Genomic DNA, 18046 nt, shown 5'->3' on the forward strand with positions numbered 1-18046 from the left:
CATGAAATGACCTCAGCACCGTGTATTTGCAGTCTATTGATAATATTATGCATACATTCATCTTTAAAGTACAGTAAGCCCCGAGGGACTTTGTTTGTTTTTCAAATAAAACATACAGGCCATTTGTTGGATGAAGTGTCAGCTACTTACAGTTGGCCTTCAGTTTTTTCCCATTCGCTCATGTTTTTATGACCTCTTACTTTTATTGCCTTTTCAAGCTTCCTGTGTTACAGTGAAAGCCCACGCTGGATTCTAGATCAGTGACGAAAGGTATTTTTAGGAAATCGCTCCGTATAGAAGCGCCGGCAGCGCTAAAGTGAGCCATGAACCTGGAGTATAGGCTTCAACTCAGCCAAAAGTTGGATAAGGATTTCATGTAAGTGATCATATACATTTAGACTAAACAGGGCAGTTAAAGACTCAAGAGAAATTGAACATGACAGCCCCTCCAGGCTCTCTGCTGTATGAAAAGGACAGAGAGGGTTGAGAAGTGAAACTAATGGCCCCTTGATTGAATCAATTTAAAGTGAGCCCCGGTGTTGAGATCAGGAAAAGCCATTTGTGCTACTGCTCCTTCCTACAAGGGGGGCACATGCTCTTGCATGACCTGCTGAAAACCTGATCTCCATCTGTGCTCTCTCTTCAGCTGACTGCCAGCCCCCCTGCCAGAACCGTGGCTCCTGCAGCCGGCCACAGACCTGTGTGTGTCGCTCAGGCTTCCAGGGGCCCCGCTGTGAGGAGGTGGCTCCAGAGCAGGTGTACATCCGTGATGGAGGCGCCCTGAGACGTGTTCAACCTGGGACCAACCCTTTCCAGAGAGACCAACCGCGGAGAAGGCCGTCGGGAAGGCAGGCCATCGATACCACCAAGGTTCAGAACCTACGACCTGCGACCACCAGACAGCCTGTGTAAGTGATGCAGCTGTGCTGCCTTCCCTCTTCTTATTATAGCTTTGCCAAATAAGGATGGGTCAAAAATAACCAAAAATAATTTTTAAGGGTCCTCCATTAACTCTAAATTGTTGCCCAGTCACTCCAGGCTAGCTGGTGAACTCCTGTAGCTGAGGAGCCAACAGCTATCACACTAGCAAGCTAAGAACATGCTAGTGCTGGTCAGACCCAACATGGTTTTGTCTAGGTAAATGCCTAACCTTAACCATCTCGCAAAAATTTCTCAAATTAAGGGTTACCATCTAGACAGGACCACAAAAAAACATTTTCTATTTTCTCAATACTGTGCCGTTCGAGTTCTCATGACTCTACATGATTTCATTTAATAAAGACATATTGAAGAGGGTAAGAAAAAGAGCTGCTAGCATTAACTGTTAGTAAGCAAGATAGTTAGTTTGGTCATTAACAGGGACAATAAGTTCACGCAATTTATTCATAAGACGTATTTGTACCATCAACTCTTGTTTCATAACTTTCTGCAAACCATTCCTGCTTGTGGACCAGTTCTACTCCAATAAAGTAGAGTAATTATAAAAGTAAAAGGAGCCACACAGGTACAATAGCTTCCTCTATGCTCTCTATAAGATGCTGGTACTAGAACTTCTAACATGAGCGGGATTTATAATCCTGATCTACAATGTCATCCCTGCCGTCATTGGTCTGATGCCACAGCACATCTACTGCTGCACCTTCATTTCAGCAAATAAGATGAAGGCTTGACTTTCCCTCTGTCCTTTTTTGTTTTATTTTGTGAACATAGTGGCTTTTCACTGAGAGATATTTGTTTTAGCTACCATTACTGTCACACAGGAAGGCTCACAGCAAAACAAATTGATACACTGCACTGTTATAAATTACTTAAACACTCTTGAACAAACAGTAGTTCATTGCGCTCCTGTTGAACGCTGGTTGCATTTATCATTGCAATAAATTTAAACCAGATGAAGGGGTTCATATGTTAAATCTTTGATACACTGTAAGTAAAACAAATACCAAGTAAAGCAAGTCAGCATTTCCTGCCATTTGCTTCCATGCTTGAAAAAGTATTAAGGTAAATCTGTGAAATGTAGGAAAATATAACATGATTTACCAGACAGGAGTATTAACCCATGCTATTTGCTATGAAAATAGAGCCGGGAGATTATATTTTCTTCAGGCTTTGACTTTGTTCTTTGATTTATTGGGATAACTGGGACTATAATGTATCCAACTAATAATTGCTCAGAGCAAGGCCACTTTTAGTGCATTCAGCAAACTCTCCAAAGACTGCTAATCAGACAGGCCTAATAGTTTCTTGGCTTGAACTGTCTGACTGTTTTAGTTCCAATTTTGTTGGAAATAACTTTTTGGTTTGATTAATCGCTTTACCATGGCAAGAACTATATTCTTGATCAAGGATGTTGAAAGGGAGTAATTGTTTCCGGGAAGAATTTTGACGGATCTTTATTGCTTACAGGTTCAGACTTATCTTGTCAAATTATGCTCCATTTTGATGCAGGCCCAGTGCTTTTCTAATCCGCTCACAGTCGGTTAAAGTGCCACAATTAGTTTGGGCACTGAGGTCCTAATTCACTTTTTAGCCGGTTTGTCATCTGAGTAATTTCTCTCCACCAAACCACTTAAACATTCTCAATTAAATCTAATATTTATGGTGCTTCTCGTGCTAATTGTGAGGGTCTTGTGTAACTTTGTGCTTTTGCTGGTGTTATGGAATAACGTTGGCTGAGCCATCCACATGTTTGTGGTAGCTCAGTGAAACTCCTAAATGTTTCGGCAGATGCTTCATAAAAGAGTTTTTGTACATCCTCCTTCCCAAAACGGTTATTTGGAGTCGTAGTAAATCTTCTAATCAATACAAGACCTTTGAGGACTGCACAGTTGCTGTGCATATGTTTGTCTTTGTTCTTGACTCACAGGACATTTTTGCGTCCTGAGTCACAGATCTGAGACAAATCGAAAGAGACAAGGCTGCAGGTTCAACATTTAGAGGCAGACAGGGTTCCTGAGTCACAAATGCCCCTACTATGACTGTGTCCATCTTTCATGTTTCTGCTGAAGCTGACTAAGAGGTGCTGTTAAGTTCAAGATGAGCCATTTCCCTCTGGTGGAGTGCAAAATCTCCAAGCACGCAGCCCAGACACATCTTATTATTAGTTCTTGTTACCAACAGATTTTATAGAAATCTGCAGGACAGACTAAAAGCTTCTGCCAAAATAGTAAAATGTCTCGATTTAAACATTAATCAAAGAATAATTTGAATACTTGACTTTCAGGAGGCTATTTGACTGCTTATGTAATTCACATTTAGAGCTCAGCCCTCGTGAACTGCTGCAAATGTTCTGCATTCTCTCGGCCCAGAATGATCTTTTAGGGGTGGGACAGCGTTCCCCCGGAGAAGTGGTGGATGTAAGTCCTGGTTTCATATATCAGGCTGAGGTTCCACTGTTTCCAAAGCCAAGAAAGCACGAGCAATGTGAGGTCACAGAGAGTGAGGTTCAGATAGAGACAACACCAGTGCCAAAGCTCAATTAAGGAGTAAGAAGAGGAGTGGGGAGGACAGACAGATAGATCACGTTGGTCTTGTCCCAACTGTTATACTGAGGGAGCAAAGGCCACCCCATACATGCAGCACCCAGCCAGTGTCCTTTCATTTTTTTCCCTACTAGAGAAGGTGTGAGGTACTATATATGTCTTTCTTGGAGCGGACTTGGCTTGTTATGTCAGCAGCACCCTGTTACTGACCCAGCCTGTAAAGTGGCGCCAAGATCAAGAAATAGTGTGGAGAAGGAATGAGACAGACAAGGGGGGAGGAAACAAAACCAATGATAATAACAGAAAATTATTAGAGAGAGAGAAAGTAATCTGTTTCGCTCAGCAAGGTAAAAAAAAGTCTCAAAATCAGTTGAATTTCTGCTGTTCAGACCTGCTGCTTGGTCTTACCTCTCACTGTCCAGTCAGCTTCGGTTCACAGCTCTGAAACCCCACTGTGTGCACATGCCAGCAGGCGGCAGACAGGGAGAGTGTAGTGTCTGCGGTCGATTTGTCAACATCTCAGGGAAGATGATGCTTAACTCAATTTTCAGCAGGCCGGCGCTTCAATCTAGACACAGGCTTTTTTAGATAAGACATTGAGCAACCAAAAGAGATTTTGTGGTCTGGTTACTCTTGTAAGTGTTTTTTACTAAACTATTGAGGCTTGTGCTTGTGACAGCACAAAATGAAAACATTAATGATGTCCTCCTCGGATGAGCTGTAACGTTAGCCAGCTCAGGTGAGCTTGAGTGAGCTCAGGAAAGCGACTCGTCCATGAGTAGATGCACAGTTTCTTCTGTGTAGGGATGTTCTGTAGAAAGGAAATAGTTCCTCCATGAAACTACGCTCAAGTTAATTGTGAATTATATTGAGTAACGTTTTTCAAATATATTTTTTCTGTTGCGCTTTGAGCACAACAAGCATGTAGTTCCAATATATTGTAGCGAAGGCAGATATCTCCATCGCTCTGCAACTCACATGAAAACAATATACTGATAAATAGCACTAGAGGTAGGCTAAGAGGAAAAATATGTATTTTTGATTTTGGGGTGAACTGTCCCTTTAAACATCTGTCCGTTGTGCAACATTCTCAGACATGATATCATTTTAGGCTCCTGGTCTTCTAGTAGCCAAATTGTTGGCACCCAATGGCATACTTAAATAATACAGAATTCTTTAGGATTTACAGTGTCGAACCCAAAACTCTTGCCTAGAATGGACAAGGCTATCAGAGTCAAACCCTGAGATACTCTGCTATCCTGCCCAGGCTAGCAGCTAAGCTCGCAGCTTTCTCAAAACAAACCTTTAGGTGTGTTCACTCACAACGCAAAATCATTTTCATGGTGACAAATCTGTCCACCGCCTCCTGAAATGCTATTTTGAAGAATAAACTGTTTCCTGAATAGTCCTACCGAATGAATCCAGCACATTTATGACTGACGGCCTAGAATAAAAGTCTTGTCGGGATGGACAAAACATATGAGGAGCCTTCTGCTCAGTGGGATTCTGGGACATGGGAATACACTCCCTACCTCTTCTTGTATTCCTGTCTCCTGTCCTCCAACTCTCCTCTGACCATTTCCCCTGTGTCTCAAATGTCCCAGCTGCCTGTTCTGTAGGAATAAACTGTTACATTTAAAATAGGTACATCCTATATGCAGCTGGCAAACATATATCTGTTTCCTCCTCTGACCAAATACATTTCACTGTTAACCAGCGTTTCCTGTGAGCACTGTGCTCAGCAGTAGTGAAAAGGCTCTCTCCCTGTGAGCACGAGATCCTGCAGATCACAGCTAAGTCTGTCAGCTCCCAGTATGAAAGGTCAGGGCCAGTGGTGAACACTCCTGGCTAAGCTGGAACTGTGATAACGCACAGAGGACGTATTCAGCACCTCCTATGAGTCTTCCATATCAACTCTATACCCCCTCATTTCTCTGACATCAGTCCTCTCTGCAGGAAACAGAGCAGGGCAGTGCAGGATGTGTGTGCAGTAAGCAGGTCATCCCTCCAAAGGTCATCTCTCTCTGGTCTCTGTTACATAATCAGGACAGCTGGCAGCAGCTATCTGAAGACAGAGCTGTACAGTGAGAGTTTTTTTGTACTAGAACTTAAACATACAGTAGATTTGATAACTAGAGGATAAAGTGAATTCTTCTACACCACCGTGATGAATGTGTTATGGAAAGAAGGAATTATCTAGTCGGTTATTTAAGTTATCTTAACGCACAACGGGGACATTGTTCACACGTTTTTGATGTAGTAAAAAAGCATCATTCACATAAGCATATCTTAACGTCTCTCAGTGTGATGTTACAACTGAAAAAGGGAATGATATTGAATACAAATTATTCCAATGAGTTCCAGGCAGTGACACATATAGAATTTAAACATTGGGAGCCTGCACTGGTACCGGGTAAGTAGTCGAGTCGGTAGATGCCTGAGTCGAGGTATTGAATAGGAAGAATGTTTATAATCACTGATTCTTTATTTGAAATGTTTCAAATTAAAATGTCAATGCATCAATGTCTTGGCCCATTAACATGATTGTTCTGTACAATTTTGCAAAGTGCACTTTAATTCAGGGATGATTACAAATGTGTTAACACCCAGTAACATATTGAGATGTTGAAGAAAAACAAAAACACCAGTGACAACGACCCTTAAGAGGGTGATGCATGCGGCTTTCTCTGCTTTAACTGTTATGCTTATATCAGCCCCACTGTTTTCCTGGTGACTAATAGGGCTGGTGGTTATGTGGCTTGTTGACTCAAGGCTTTGCACATTGCCACACAGCCGTTTCTCAGAGGAAACTGTGGTCATAGCGGGAGTTCTCCATGTTAATCATGGATCACTGGTCGCTTTCACTCCCACTCCAGACAAACCACACAACCAGCGCTGACGGGAGCCACTGTCAAAACTCTCTAGGTGACCTCAGCACCTGTAGAGAAATATTATTTTACTATCATCACCAATGTTCTTGGTAGCAAAGATCACTGAAAACTCTGAGGTATCAAGTGTAACAGAGCTTGAATAAAATATGATCATAAACGTTAAAAGGCAGGAGTGGAAATTCGCTCAACAAGATTCTCATAAGAGGATAATAAATTAAAAGAGCAGCGCAAGTCCCACAGTAGCTTTCCATCTCATAATACTCTTGATGCTTTGATCGGGTATATGTGTTCTTAAGACTACAATGTATATCTAAACATTCAGCCTGGGAAAGTTTTCCTACTATACCACCTGGCAGTCTGCTTTGCTACTCAAAGAGGACGTGTCCAGAATCGTCCTCTTGTCTCCCTTTTCGGCCGCTGCCAAAATAGAGGAGGCCTGCAGATGGGGAGTTGGGCTGAAGTAGAGAAGAGGAGCAAAGTGCAGGGTTATTCCCACAGGTTGTATGTGCTGCTCTCGGCTGAATAGGGCTCTATTTTGCTTCTAAACCAGGCATATGACAGTGTCTCGAGCTGTGATTTGTATCCCTGCGTGGGTAGACTGTAAATGAACTTGAACAGCTTCAGGTTAACTGGTTTTCTGCTTGTGGATTGCAGGCGAGTTTGTGTTGTGTGCTGGTGCTAATCTTTATGTTTGCTCTGACCATGGGCCCTGGTGTATTTTCACTTGGGATATTTACTATATTTAGGATCCCCATCAGATTTTACCGCAGTATCAACTATTCTTCCTGTGGTCCAATCAAAAGACAGGACAAGACATTCAAACATCACATTCTTGAAAATCAACAATATCAACAACACCAAATGAAAGGAAGAAAGTAAAAGAAAGTAAGTAGATGTCTCTCTCATTTATAATGTTACCTCAATAGTACATGAATAAATCAAATAATACATATATTAAAATAGGTATATAACTGCACAATACTACTTGTGTACAGTTAAACATTAGCTTAGTTAGCACCACAAATATAATCAACCATCACATACCGAGTACCATATTTATTTTAAAACTTGTAATCTGAGTAATCTGTAATGTAGTGTTAGTTTATTCCAGTTTGACATTTACATAACGGAATGGGAGAGGGCTTTCCGGAGCACGGCTGGACATCCTCTGCCACAGTTTTGTGGTTTTGGTACCTCTGTGCTACTGTAGGTCAACAAAGTGCAGACTCAGCTGTGGAGACCCGCTGTCCTCAGGTGAACTCACCACATGCCACAGGAAGGCGAGGAAATGTTGAATTTTGCACAATATATTGTATGAGTGAAGTAAACGAACCAAGATTGATGTAGCATATGGTTTGTAATAAGTGTGTCTAAATGTACTGTTCAGTTTTGAGCAAGTTTAACACATAGCAATATTGACAGCCAGGCCAGGAAGAGTTGGTATGTTTATTTCTACAAACACAGAGCCAAACGAGTCCCATGAGTGTTTGGCTTCCTGCTAGGCCAGAGGGAACAAAGGACCATAGAGAACTCAGCACTCAGCGTGGGACAGATATGTCTTTCTCACTCTCCATCCCAACTCTCCAAAGCGTCATCTGAAACACGTTCTCTGGGCCGCAGTGCCAGCGGGCTCGGCGTCTGCAGCCAAATCCTTCTCATCAGGCAGGCCTGTGCAGATGCAGCTGTCGGAGGGACAAATATTGTACGGCGGTTATAGGAAGAGGGGCGCCTATCCCAGTATGGGCTGTAGCCTCCAGCCCCGGAGCTGAGACAGATGGAGAGAGCAACAATCAGCCTCATCTCGCAGATATGGGCCATGGTGTTGAAAGCATGAATAAGCTGTATGGTTGAGCATGGAACCACTTAATCCAGACATATTTTGGGATGTCGGGTTCCTGTGGAGCTGAGCGGTGAAGAAGACCTCCAAATGGGGTAAACATAGACATCCCACACACATGACTTTCTGCTTTCATATACAGATGTCAAAACTCAACTTTCCTTCTTCATGTCTGCATTTTTCCCTTGTGTTCTCCGTTAACCTCTGGTAAAGGTTTTATTGCTTTTCAAACCAATGTTACAGACCGGTTCAAAGTTTCCCACAATCACTTCCCTTATTGGAGACCATCTTTGGCTTATTGTCAGAGCGGTCTGACACGTGACAGCGTAGGCATAGTCTCAGTCAGCACTTTGTAATGGCTCTTCCTGCTGACCTGTCTTGTGGCATTCCACTAAGTGAATGATCAGAGCAACTACAATAAACTGGAGAGTATTGAATAGCCTCTCAGCTCACCATGTCTCCAGGCTTTTTGATTCGGGCCCCTGAACCGACCCAACCGCACTGCTTTGCTTCCATCCAGAATCAGGACTTTCTGGATTTCTTAGAGCTTAATACCTCACTTTATAAACGCTGAGGTGAAAACAGACAGGTTGGCACTGCTACAGGCCCCCCGGAGAGGAAAAGGAAACTGTTTATTTCACAGATTTTGGCCTGTGATTAAGTAAAGGGCAGTAGACATATGTTTTGATCATGTAGTGTCTGAAAACCGCAATGAGGTCAATTTTACAGATAATCTATTTCCATGCAGGCGGTAAGGGAAGTTAAACCTATAAAATTAAGTGTAACTTATCTCCTCATTTGTGTGTGTAGCACTTTGATTGATTCAAATAATAGCCTTTGCTAAATCAATTTCTCGAGAACCTTTGCTGCTTTCAATTCTGTACTAGGCCCAGTTATTGCTCTAATATAAGCTTCATCCCCTGAGGCGGGAAAACAGAAAAAGCTTTCTGAATCAATCCAACCCCACAATAATTCATTTCACCCAGGCTCTGGCTGCTACTAGCAGGATTCCTGGAAGGCCGTCCAGACAGAGAGAACATGATTTAATCCAGCCTCAGTGGCTGGTGCGATAAGCCCTCAGACACACCCAGATTTTCATAAGGGGAAATATTCTGCCAGGACCGACAATCATCCAAGTCATAATGACTAGAGATGTTATCAAAGAGTGACTGGGCTTTAATTGTTCACTGATGTTTGGCCTTATGCAGCCATGTATATGAGAAGAACATGTCCTCCGTGTTTTGGTAGAAAGGAGCTTATTGTTAAAGCGCTGCGAATGTTTTTATGACTAGGAGTGTTCCTGTTATTTCTAGTTTATAGTATCGGACACATTGGACTACTTGCAATGTTAAATGAATGTCCATGGAGCATTCGATCAAAATGTTATCATTGTATCTGTAGTTTGTGTATTCTGACTATTCACTGAGATGACATTATTCATTCATTATTCATGTATCCAAGAATACATTGTTTGCTCATACATTTCTTTTTAAATGTGACCCGTTCATTGCTGCTCTTGTGGTGCCGTACTGAAACGTTGTTTTATTTTTAACATCTTATCACCTCTCTTATGTGAAATCAAAGTACACAGCACATCTATGTGTCCCAGTAGATACTCGAATATAAGCCACACACATATATATATATGTATATATACATATATATATGTATATATACACTGTATAATCAGGCTATTTAAATAAACAATTCAACATTTTGGGAAATATGCTTATTTTCTTGGTATCAATCTTCTCATTTAACTCTCTGCAAGAAAGAAAACAAGTGTATTCCCCAAAATGTGAAACTATTTCTTTCAAACAAAATGTCAACAACAAGGTTTACAGTGAATTTTAACAATGTGATGCAAAGCTTTACAATTCTTTTGAAAAACATCTTGTGAGAGTAGCCAGTGGAAGTTAAACATTAACTGCCGGAGATTAAACATTCACAAAAAGCTGTAATTTAGGGTGACTTTCATATGACAGAGGCTGGTGTCGAGTTATTTTTACATTTTCAAAACGAACAAAAACTTCACCACCATGCCGTTGAATGAGCATGTTGCTATGAGGAACACACAACAACAGCATAATGAAAATGCCCCTGGGGTTTGATATTATATGTACTGGTGCATGCTTAGGTTCAAACCTCAGGATTTTATTGAAAGAAACACACAGGGACCTCAGTGGCGAATGATGAACGGTTGAGGCCGTTCTGCATAAAGCCTGAGGAATGAGTTGTGTGACCACAGTGGGGTTTTGACCACTGGTGGTACAGATGGTTTGGTGCACTGACTGGGTGGGTAGGAGAGGATTGATTCTTTCTCAGCCCGCAACGACTTCTTTCACCTCCTAAAATATACCAAGGCTGTTAAGATGGACCAAATTCTGAATTATACTTCTTCCCTCTTGGCCTGGGAGCCCTGGGAGCTAGATCAAACATGGGAAAACAACCCTTTCCTCTCAAAGTAAGGACAACATAGACTTAAAATATCCAATTAGTAATTCATTGCTTATCAAATATCAGATTTATAAAAGATGACTTTTTGCCAAATTAAATTCTGAAGCAAACAAGTCATACTTGGAACAGGAATCCTAGTCAACCTATGATAATATCGGTGCTGCTAATCTGGAATGTTTTCTTTTTTCCTAGCTACATCATAGTTAATCTCTTGGACGTCACAGAGATTCATAACACTATTGGGCTTTGAATAGCAAAACATGAACAAGAGTCAAGTGTGTATGTCTTTGCTAATGCTCTTGAATAACACCTCATGGGACTAGTTTCAACAGTCTGCACTCTTCTTCCTTGTCTGCAAGATTTAGTCTGTGAAATGTGGAGCACCATCTGTTGTTGAGCTTCTTGCCGAAAAATATCTCTCTCTTGACAGTCTCAACTTTAAAACCAAGAGCAGACAGATACATTATCTCTGTCCATTTTCAAGGTGTTTCTCAGTTTCTCAGTGCCTCCTCTTAAAAAGGGCTGCATGGTTAACTGTTAGTTGGTAGGGAATGCTTAAAAGGAATTGGAACAGGGTCAATGTGCTTTGTTGCATCCATAATAAGTGTGTACTCCTCACACAGTGCTCTGCACCGCTCATAGGCAAAAGTGCATGTTGAAATTCACTCATAAATCTCCCCTTCCTTTGTTGCCAACAGTGTTTGCAGTGGTCGAGCAGTACAAAGATTTCATTGTTTTAGCTGCTGTATGCACACTTTTTTTTTTTCCGATTTCTGCCGTTCCCTTCAGTTAGACTGATGATCCGCATGTCCGAGCGCAAGCTTTGAAATGAACAATGGACCTTTAATGCTTTCCCTGAATGAGATGAATGTGGGTAAACTCTGATTTACACTTGGTCTCTGATGACCGTCATTTACTTCCCCATTTACCAAGTAGCCTTCAAATTGCCCTAATTATGTGTAGTTCTTACGTAATAGGGTTTTTTGGATGACGCTCCACGTTGGAAAGAGGTAAATGGAGCCATTAAACATTTTGTTTAAATAAAAAGAATAATGGCTTGATTTTCCCCAGGAGGATAGAGCGAGTCTTGTGGTCGTAAACCTACTGATGATTCCTTAGGTTTGCCCCCTCGTCACTCTGAAGGTCATGTCCAGTCCAACTCAAAGAGAACTGAGACAGTGACAAGGCTGGAAGCTACCGGGTTGAGCGGTGTGACCCAGACTAGGGTGCTCATGCCAGACACCTCTGCCTGCTGTCAGACGGTCTTGTTTAGACAGTCTGTACAAAGCCAAATGGCTCCATCCAACAACCAGAGACGCTCTTCATATCAGTCTATTTTCTGCATTAGCTGCCATAAGCCAACAATCCGAGGCCATTAGATGTGGGTTCAGACTTTGGAATTCTCAAACAAATCAAAATGAAAAATGAGCTTTGTGAAGGTAGACTTGTGCTGAGCCACAGCCTGAGAGGGCCGGTGAAAAACCATTTAATATCACAATCCTTTCCAACCTACTTAGCATTCTAAGCCCAGAAAAAGCTAGGCTCTCCGTCTGAAATACATTCAGTTGTAACTGACAAATATACTTTATTTCATATGGAGATGTAGTGAGAGAAGGCTGAACTGTTTGTGAATGAATCAGCTGTGGCCCACACGTTACTGTGCAGTGCTTCACATAAACACAGTTCTGGCATCGTCATGCAGAGTGGGCTACGGAGATGGTTTGGTCACTGTGTGTGAATGTTTTGGGTGAACCGGATTATCAGATAAATCCAGAATTTCCCTGTCTTTTTAAGAGGCTCCCGTTTCCCAGTGGGCAACACACAAAAACAACACAGTCACCACTGGGATGATTGGAAGTGGTGTTTTCCAAGCCGCTTTCCTGGCACTTAAACAAAGCCTCCTAACTGAATTTCTTCCCCCCCCCCCCCCTCCCCCAACACACTCATCAAAACTTCAAAGTACACCTAGCATTTTGCTTGGCAGTGTAATTCATCGGGTTTTGTGTACAGCATCAGCAGAAGCCCAGAGATCATAGGGTTTGGAGCCGTTTTGAGTGTCATCCAGTTCTTGGTCCTGACTTGACTGTGAGCTGTTTGTGCTCCAAAACTGCCCCCTCTCCAACTCATCTGGATCGAGAAGAGGCGCGGCTGGAACTGCCATTCATGCTGCCTGTCAAGCTTAGATTCACAAGTCGTAATGCTGTGATAAGTTCAAAGATATATAGCAACTGAGTGCCAAATAATACTTTTGCAACGCATTGGAAGCGGTACAGTTGTTTCATGCACAGTGTATACTCTTGGCCGTCACTGTAATATGTAATTTCCTTAAATTTGGTTTTAATTGCTTTCTGTACATGTGAAATAAGTGGAAGTGGACAGCGCCAACGGCTTTATGTCTTAGTTGGAGGCCTCCGTTGCTATCAGATATAAATTGACGCTTTGATCAAATGTTTGGACCGAGACTTATCGTTTTAGAAAAATGTAATGTTTCACTTTGAATGTAATTATTGAGCACATGTTCTGGACTTAAAATAATACGTGTCATGTCCTAGACCCTGTTAAGCATCGGACTGTATGCAAATGAATCTCCCTAATGTAATCAAAGTGTCTAAATTATTTGGCCTCATGATTTCAACATCATGGGTGTCCATAATGCTTTTTTTTTTTTGCCATAATGTATTTAATTAACGGATTACCTTCGCCAAGGAGGTTATGTTTTTGTGTTTTTGTCAGCTAATCCTGCTGACAAATTTTCATGAAACTTTATGGAAGGGTGTAGTATTTGCCAAAGAAGAACCCATTACATTTTGGAGCGAATCTGAATCACTGGGCGGATACGGGCATTGTTTTTCACTTATAGATACGGTCTTGGTGGAGGTCCGCGCTTTCCAAGTGCCCTTTTAGTTCACTTAGATCTGAAGACTGAATGACAGACACATTTTATTAATTCAATTTATTTTTCCCAATCATTTATTTTTGCCTCTATTCTGTCTTTATAGCATATGCTCATTCAGCAGCTCTCTTATCAGCACCATCAGTTATTTAATTAAAACTGTATGGCCATCATTTGATACACAAAACATTTCTTCCATCTGTCTGTGTGCAATCTTGGCAGAGGTCTTTAAAATTGCTTTCAAGTCACCCAGAACAAGGCGGGGGAATGGTTCCTCCTTGGACTGCCGAGGCCTTGAAGTTCCTAATAATGACATCAAACGTGCAGAGTGAGTCGTGCTTGCCCTCGCCGCCCCCTGCTCTGCAGGCAGAGAGGGCAGCGGTGAGCTCATTATGGGAGGAAGTCACTTTGCCATTGAAAGTGAGAGAGACAGAAAGAGCAACATCTGTCTAAAGCCTAGGAAGTGAGGCAGGATGCTTGCAGGCCAGGTGTCACTGTTAGCGGTGGAAAAACCCAATCATTAGTTGGAGTGGATAGTGTAGCTGGGATAGCCACCTCCTGTAAGTCCTTACCACCTTGACACCAGCACCTCTTGTTTCCCCGTGTCACATCCTATCCCGGGACGCGCCCTAGAGATTCAGGATCTGGGTCAGCAGCTGTCAGACATAGGTGCTGCCTGTCGTCTTTCGAAAAGATGACGTGAGACACCATTATCAAATGTTTGTCTCCCTTTTCCCCTTTTCATTTAGTGTCCTGATCCCCTTGGCAACAGGAATGTGGTTTGTGAATAAAGAGACATGCATGGGCTTGTGCTACACCTAGCACAGCTGGAACAGGGTGCGTGTGTGTGTGTGTGCGTGTGTGTGTGTGTGTACACGTAGGCATTTTTGTGCAGCTGCACACATGTGTTTATTTGCCTGATTATCACTGTGCGTCTGTGGGTCGACAGAGCTGATTCAGTGTGTAAATACGTGGTGTGTGGCTAAAAACCACATGTAATAAATGTTAATGCATGGTTTATATCCTCATTTGGGGTTTGATTACAGCCTCGATTACCTTACAGGGCCACAGGTGTGCTTTGTAGAACTGTTCCTCTGATCTACCCGACATGGTTCATCTTTGTCTTGCTCTGCTGACTGGCTGTCTGTCTGGGCAGATCAGTGGGATCCAGATGTTTTTTGCAGGGCTGAATCCCAGCACACCCCCAGAGCCAACATAGGCCGTCTGTCTGAGAGGCACACGCCTCCCCCAGGTCGCACACATGAGCTCAACTTCTAGGTCGTACAACACAGGCTCAGTAATTGACCCAAATCAAATGCTCACCGGTGAAAAAACGTGGCCCTCGCAGCCCTGGACAAGCTTTGTTCTTCGACCCTAGTTTTAATACTTCCTCCAGCCCGGCGCAACACTCAGGATGTTACTCCCTGGTTGGCCACAGTCAGACAGAACAGGGAGTTCATAATCTAGTCAGGCAGACACAGTGGGTGATGGAAAGGTTTTGTAGATGGAGAGATCTAATGTGTTTAATCACACACTTTTCTCCGAGGCAGACCAGCCACACACAAACTGGGACGTCCTATTCCTTTTGTTGCCTGAGCCTTTATTTTGTGTTATTCAGTGGCGAAAAAATCTTCTCTTGCAAAATGTCTTTAATGTCAAACAGAATCTTTACATCAATTAGTGAGGGTCACGGCTCTGTGACTTACAGCAGATGTGTTGAGAAACTCTTTATTTGCTTAAAGAATGATATGGTATTATTAATTTGATTAAAACAAAAAGATTTCCAAATCATTGTGTCGCATCTATAAAATCAATTAAGCAAAGCTATGACCTAAGTGAGCATGGAATATTATTTTCTGTTGCACACACTGACCACGGTTAAATAGATTTCACGGTGATGCGCATACGTTGCTGATGGGTGTTTCTTTGTGAGTGTATATACGTGTGGGCTATTAACGTTTTCCTGAGGTCATATGTTTATGGTCTTGTGATGTGAATGACAGGACCCAAGTGAGACGGGGACCCCCTGACTCCTCCCCTCAGCAGACTGGGACCTCCCGCACTGTGAAACGTTATCCATCATCCTCTGGGCCTATAACCTCCAACGCTCTACCCAGCGGCAGCGGCTACGTTAACGGCCACGGCAGTGAGCACAGGAACAGGCCCGGACACAGAAATGGGCATAGCAATGGGCACTATAATACTCACAGGCCTACCAGCAACAGCCAGCAGCACGGGCAGTTCAACAATGCATTATTACCAGCAGGTAAGAACAAAAGACATACAGTATCTATTACACGCTATGAAATGAATACACTTGGATCTGTTGTCACTTCACATGCATACTCAACATTTCCACTCTCCTTAGCCACGTCAAAACAAACATTGTGGCTCAATTAACACATGTATGGTGTCATCGTTGAATGGAACATTAGCCACAAGAAAAAAAAATTGGCAGCTTCCCAGCCTGCACTTTCCTTCTCCCACTGTCCACCCACCCCACCCCCTTCTGTAGTCTGCATCACACCAGACAGACAGACACACATTTGATATAAAAGCTGCATATAGTGTGTGTGTGTGTGCGTGTGTGTGCATGTGTGTGCGTGTGTGTGTGTGTGTGTGTGTGTGTGTGTGTCTGTGTCTGTGTGTGTGTGTGTGTGTGTGTGTGTGTGTGTGTGTGTGTGTGTGTGTGTGTGTGTGTGTGTGCTCTGCTGGTCCACAATCTGCTCGACAGGAGTGTGAGCAGTGTGTGGGTTGTGTGTTAATGCTTTGATATCTTTGGGAATACGCCCTGTCACCTCTCTGACATGACAGGCACTGAACCCTGGCGCCTCTATCCACAACAAAAAGAAATGTGATTTTGTCTTTCCTAATTTTTTATACTCCTCTTACTTCATCTTCCTCTGATCCACCATCCAGCACACACAGCTGTCTGCTGTTCAAGCTTCTCTTGTTTTTTCGCCCTGTACCACAGCAACGGCTGTTGAACAGATTCCCACCATTACACAATGTTAACTTGCACTCAAGCTCTCTTTGTCTCCTTTACACATATACACATCCAAAACACCTTCGCCAAAAGATAAAGGGCTTGGAAGCTAGCCCGATACCTAATAGTATTCTTTCCCCCTATTTGCTGGCCTGTTGCGCATCGCTCATTCAGCTGCAGCGTGCCACTGCCCAGCCGTCAGCACACACCCTCGCACACTTATAAACCTCCCTTTGCCCAGAATGGGAGTGTGTCACAGTGAGGCTGAAGAAGGAAGGATGCAGCTCGTCTCCAGCTCTTCTCTGCTGCTGCTCCTCCTAACCCAGGTATGTGTGTGTTTTCCAGGGGCCAACCTCACCTCCAACTTGGACCGCATTAAGATCGTCTTCACGCCCATGCTGTGCCGCAGGGTGTGCAGCGGCGGGCGTTGCTACAACAGCTGTGAGAAGGGAGACATGACCACGGTCTACAGCGAGAACTCACACCAGCAGCAGCAGCAGCAGCAACAGCAGCAGCCAAAGAACCAGGGCTTCAGACTCTGTGAGTGACATCTCTGGGGCCTCTGATTATCATTAACCTTTATCTGTCTTGTCTGCTTGTCATCCTTCCTATTCTCTTCTCCTCTCTCCTCTCTTGCTTGCTTTCTGATACTCACACACTTCCCCTGTTTCTCCATCCTACTTTCTCATTCCTTTTTTTATGGGGTGAGCTTGACAAAATGGGTTCCCAGTGGCATGCTGTCGGTTCTGAATATCAACCTCAAAGAAGAGGTAGAGTGGTGGAGATTAAAGCTGAGAGCTACGCTAAAAACTCTCACTGTCAAAGAGAAATAGACACAGGGAAAGCGGGAGAGATGGGGGTGACCAGATTAAAATTGGGCTCTGTAATAGGGGGCTAATCTCCCCCTCGCACACACACACGTGGAGCTGGTGGTCCCACGCTCCCAACACTTAGCCTCATCTCTTTGCGGTTTACACCTCGCGGTTGGCCCCGCCGTTAACCATTTTACATGCTCCCTGGGAGAGCAGGAACGAATGAAAGAGGAGAAGGAGAGGCAGAAACAGAGAAAGAGTAGCAGCATGAACAGGATTTTATAGGGATTACAATAAACCTTCCATTTATCCTGAGGGCTTTGCTCCGAATTCACACAGGAGTGTCCATGGGAAGGAAAGGGGCGGTCAATGCCAAGGGTAGGGTCGTACCCCGCCATGTTTCTTAGTTTCTTAGTTTTAAGGGTTCAGATGAGGCTCAGACTAATTACTACTTTTGGATTAGAGTGGCACATACCACACACATACACATACAAACCCTTTACAGTCACAACTCAGATAAATACAAACTCAACCAGGCGCACAAACATGCAACCAACCTTTACTTAAGTGCACTAGGCTCTTTGGGGAGGACCTAGCTGACTTATGAATATATAAACAGGTTGATGTTGCAGATTGATGTGCCCATTAATGGGGTTTTGGAACATGGCGTAGATATTCCAAACACTTC

At 43.2% G+C, this 18046-nt stretch overlaps 1 protein-coding gene across 1 annotated transcript in view; it reads left to right on the top strand.

The window, feature by feature from the left end:
• LOC115027487 (latent-transforming growth factor beta-binding protein 2) overlaps window positions 1-18046 on the top strand; it is a 79469-nt gene that overhangs the window by 12871 nt on the left and 48552 nt on the right. Inside the window, exons 3-5 of the mRNA XM_029460849.1 lie at window positions 647-908; window positions 15564-15826; window positions 16892-17086. Of these exons, the coding sequence (XP_029316709.1) occupies window positions 647-908; window positions 15564-15826; window positions 16892-17086 (720 nt within the window). The remainder of the gene's footprint in view (window positions 1-646; window positions 909-15563; window positions 15827-16891; window positions 17087-18046) is intronic.

Source organism: Cottoperca gobio, chromosome 22 (assembly GCF_900634415.1).
Source record: "Cottoperca gobio chromosome 22, fCotGob3.1, whole genome shotgun sequence".
NCBI lineage: Eukaryota > Metazoa > Chordata > Actinopteri > Perciformes > Bovichtidae > Cottoperca > Cottoperca gobio.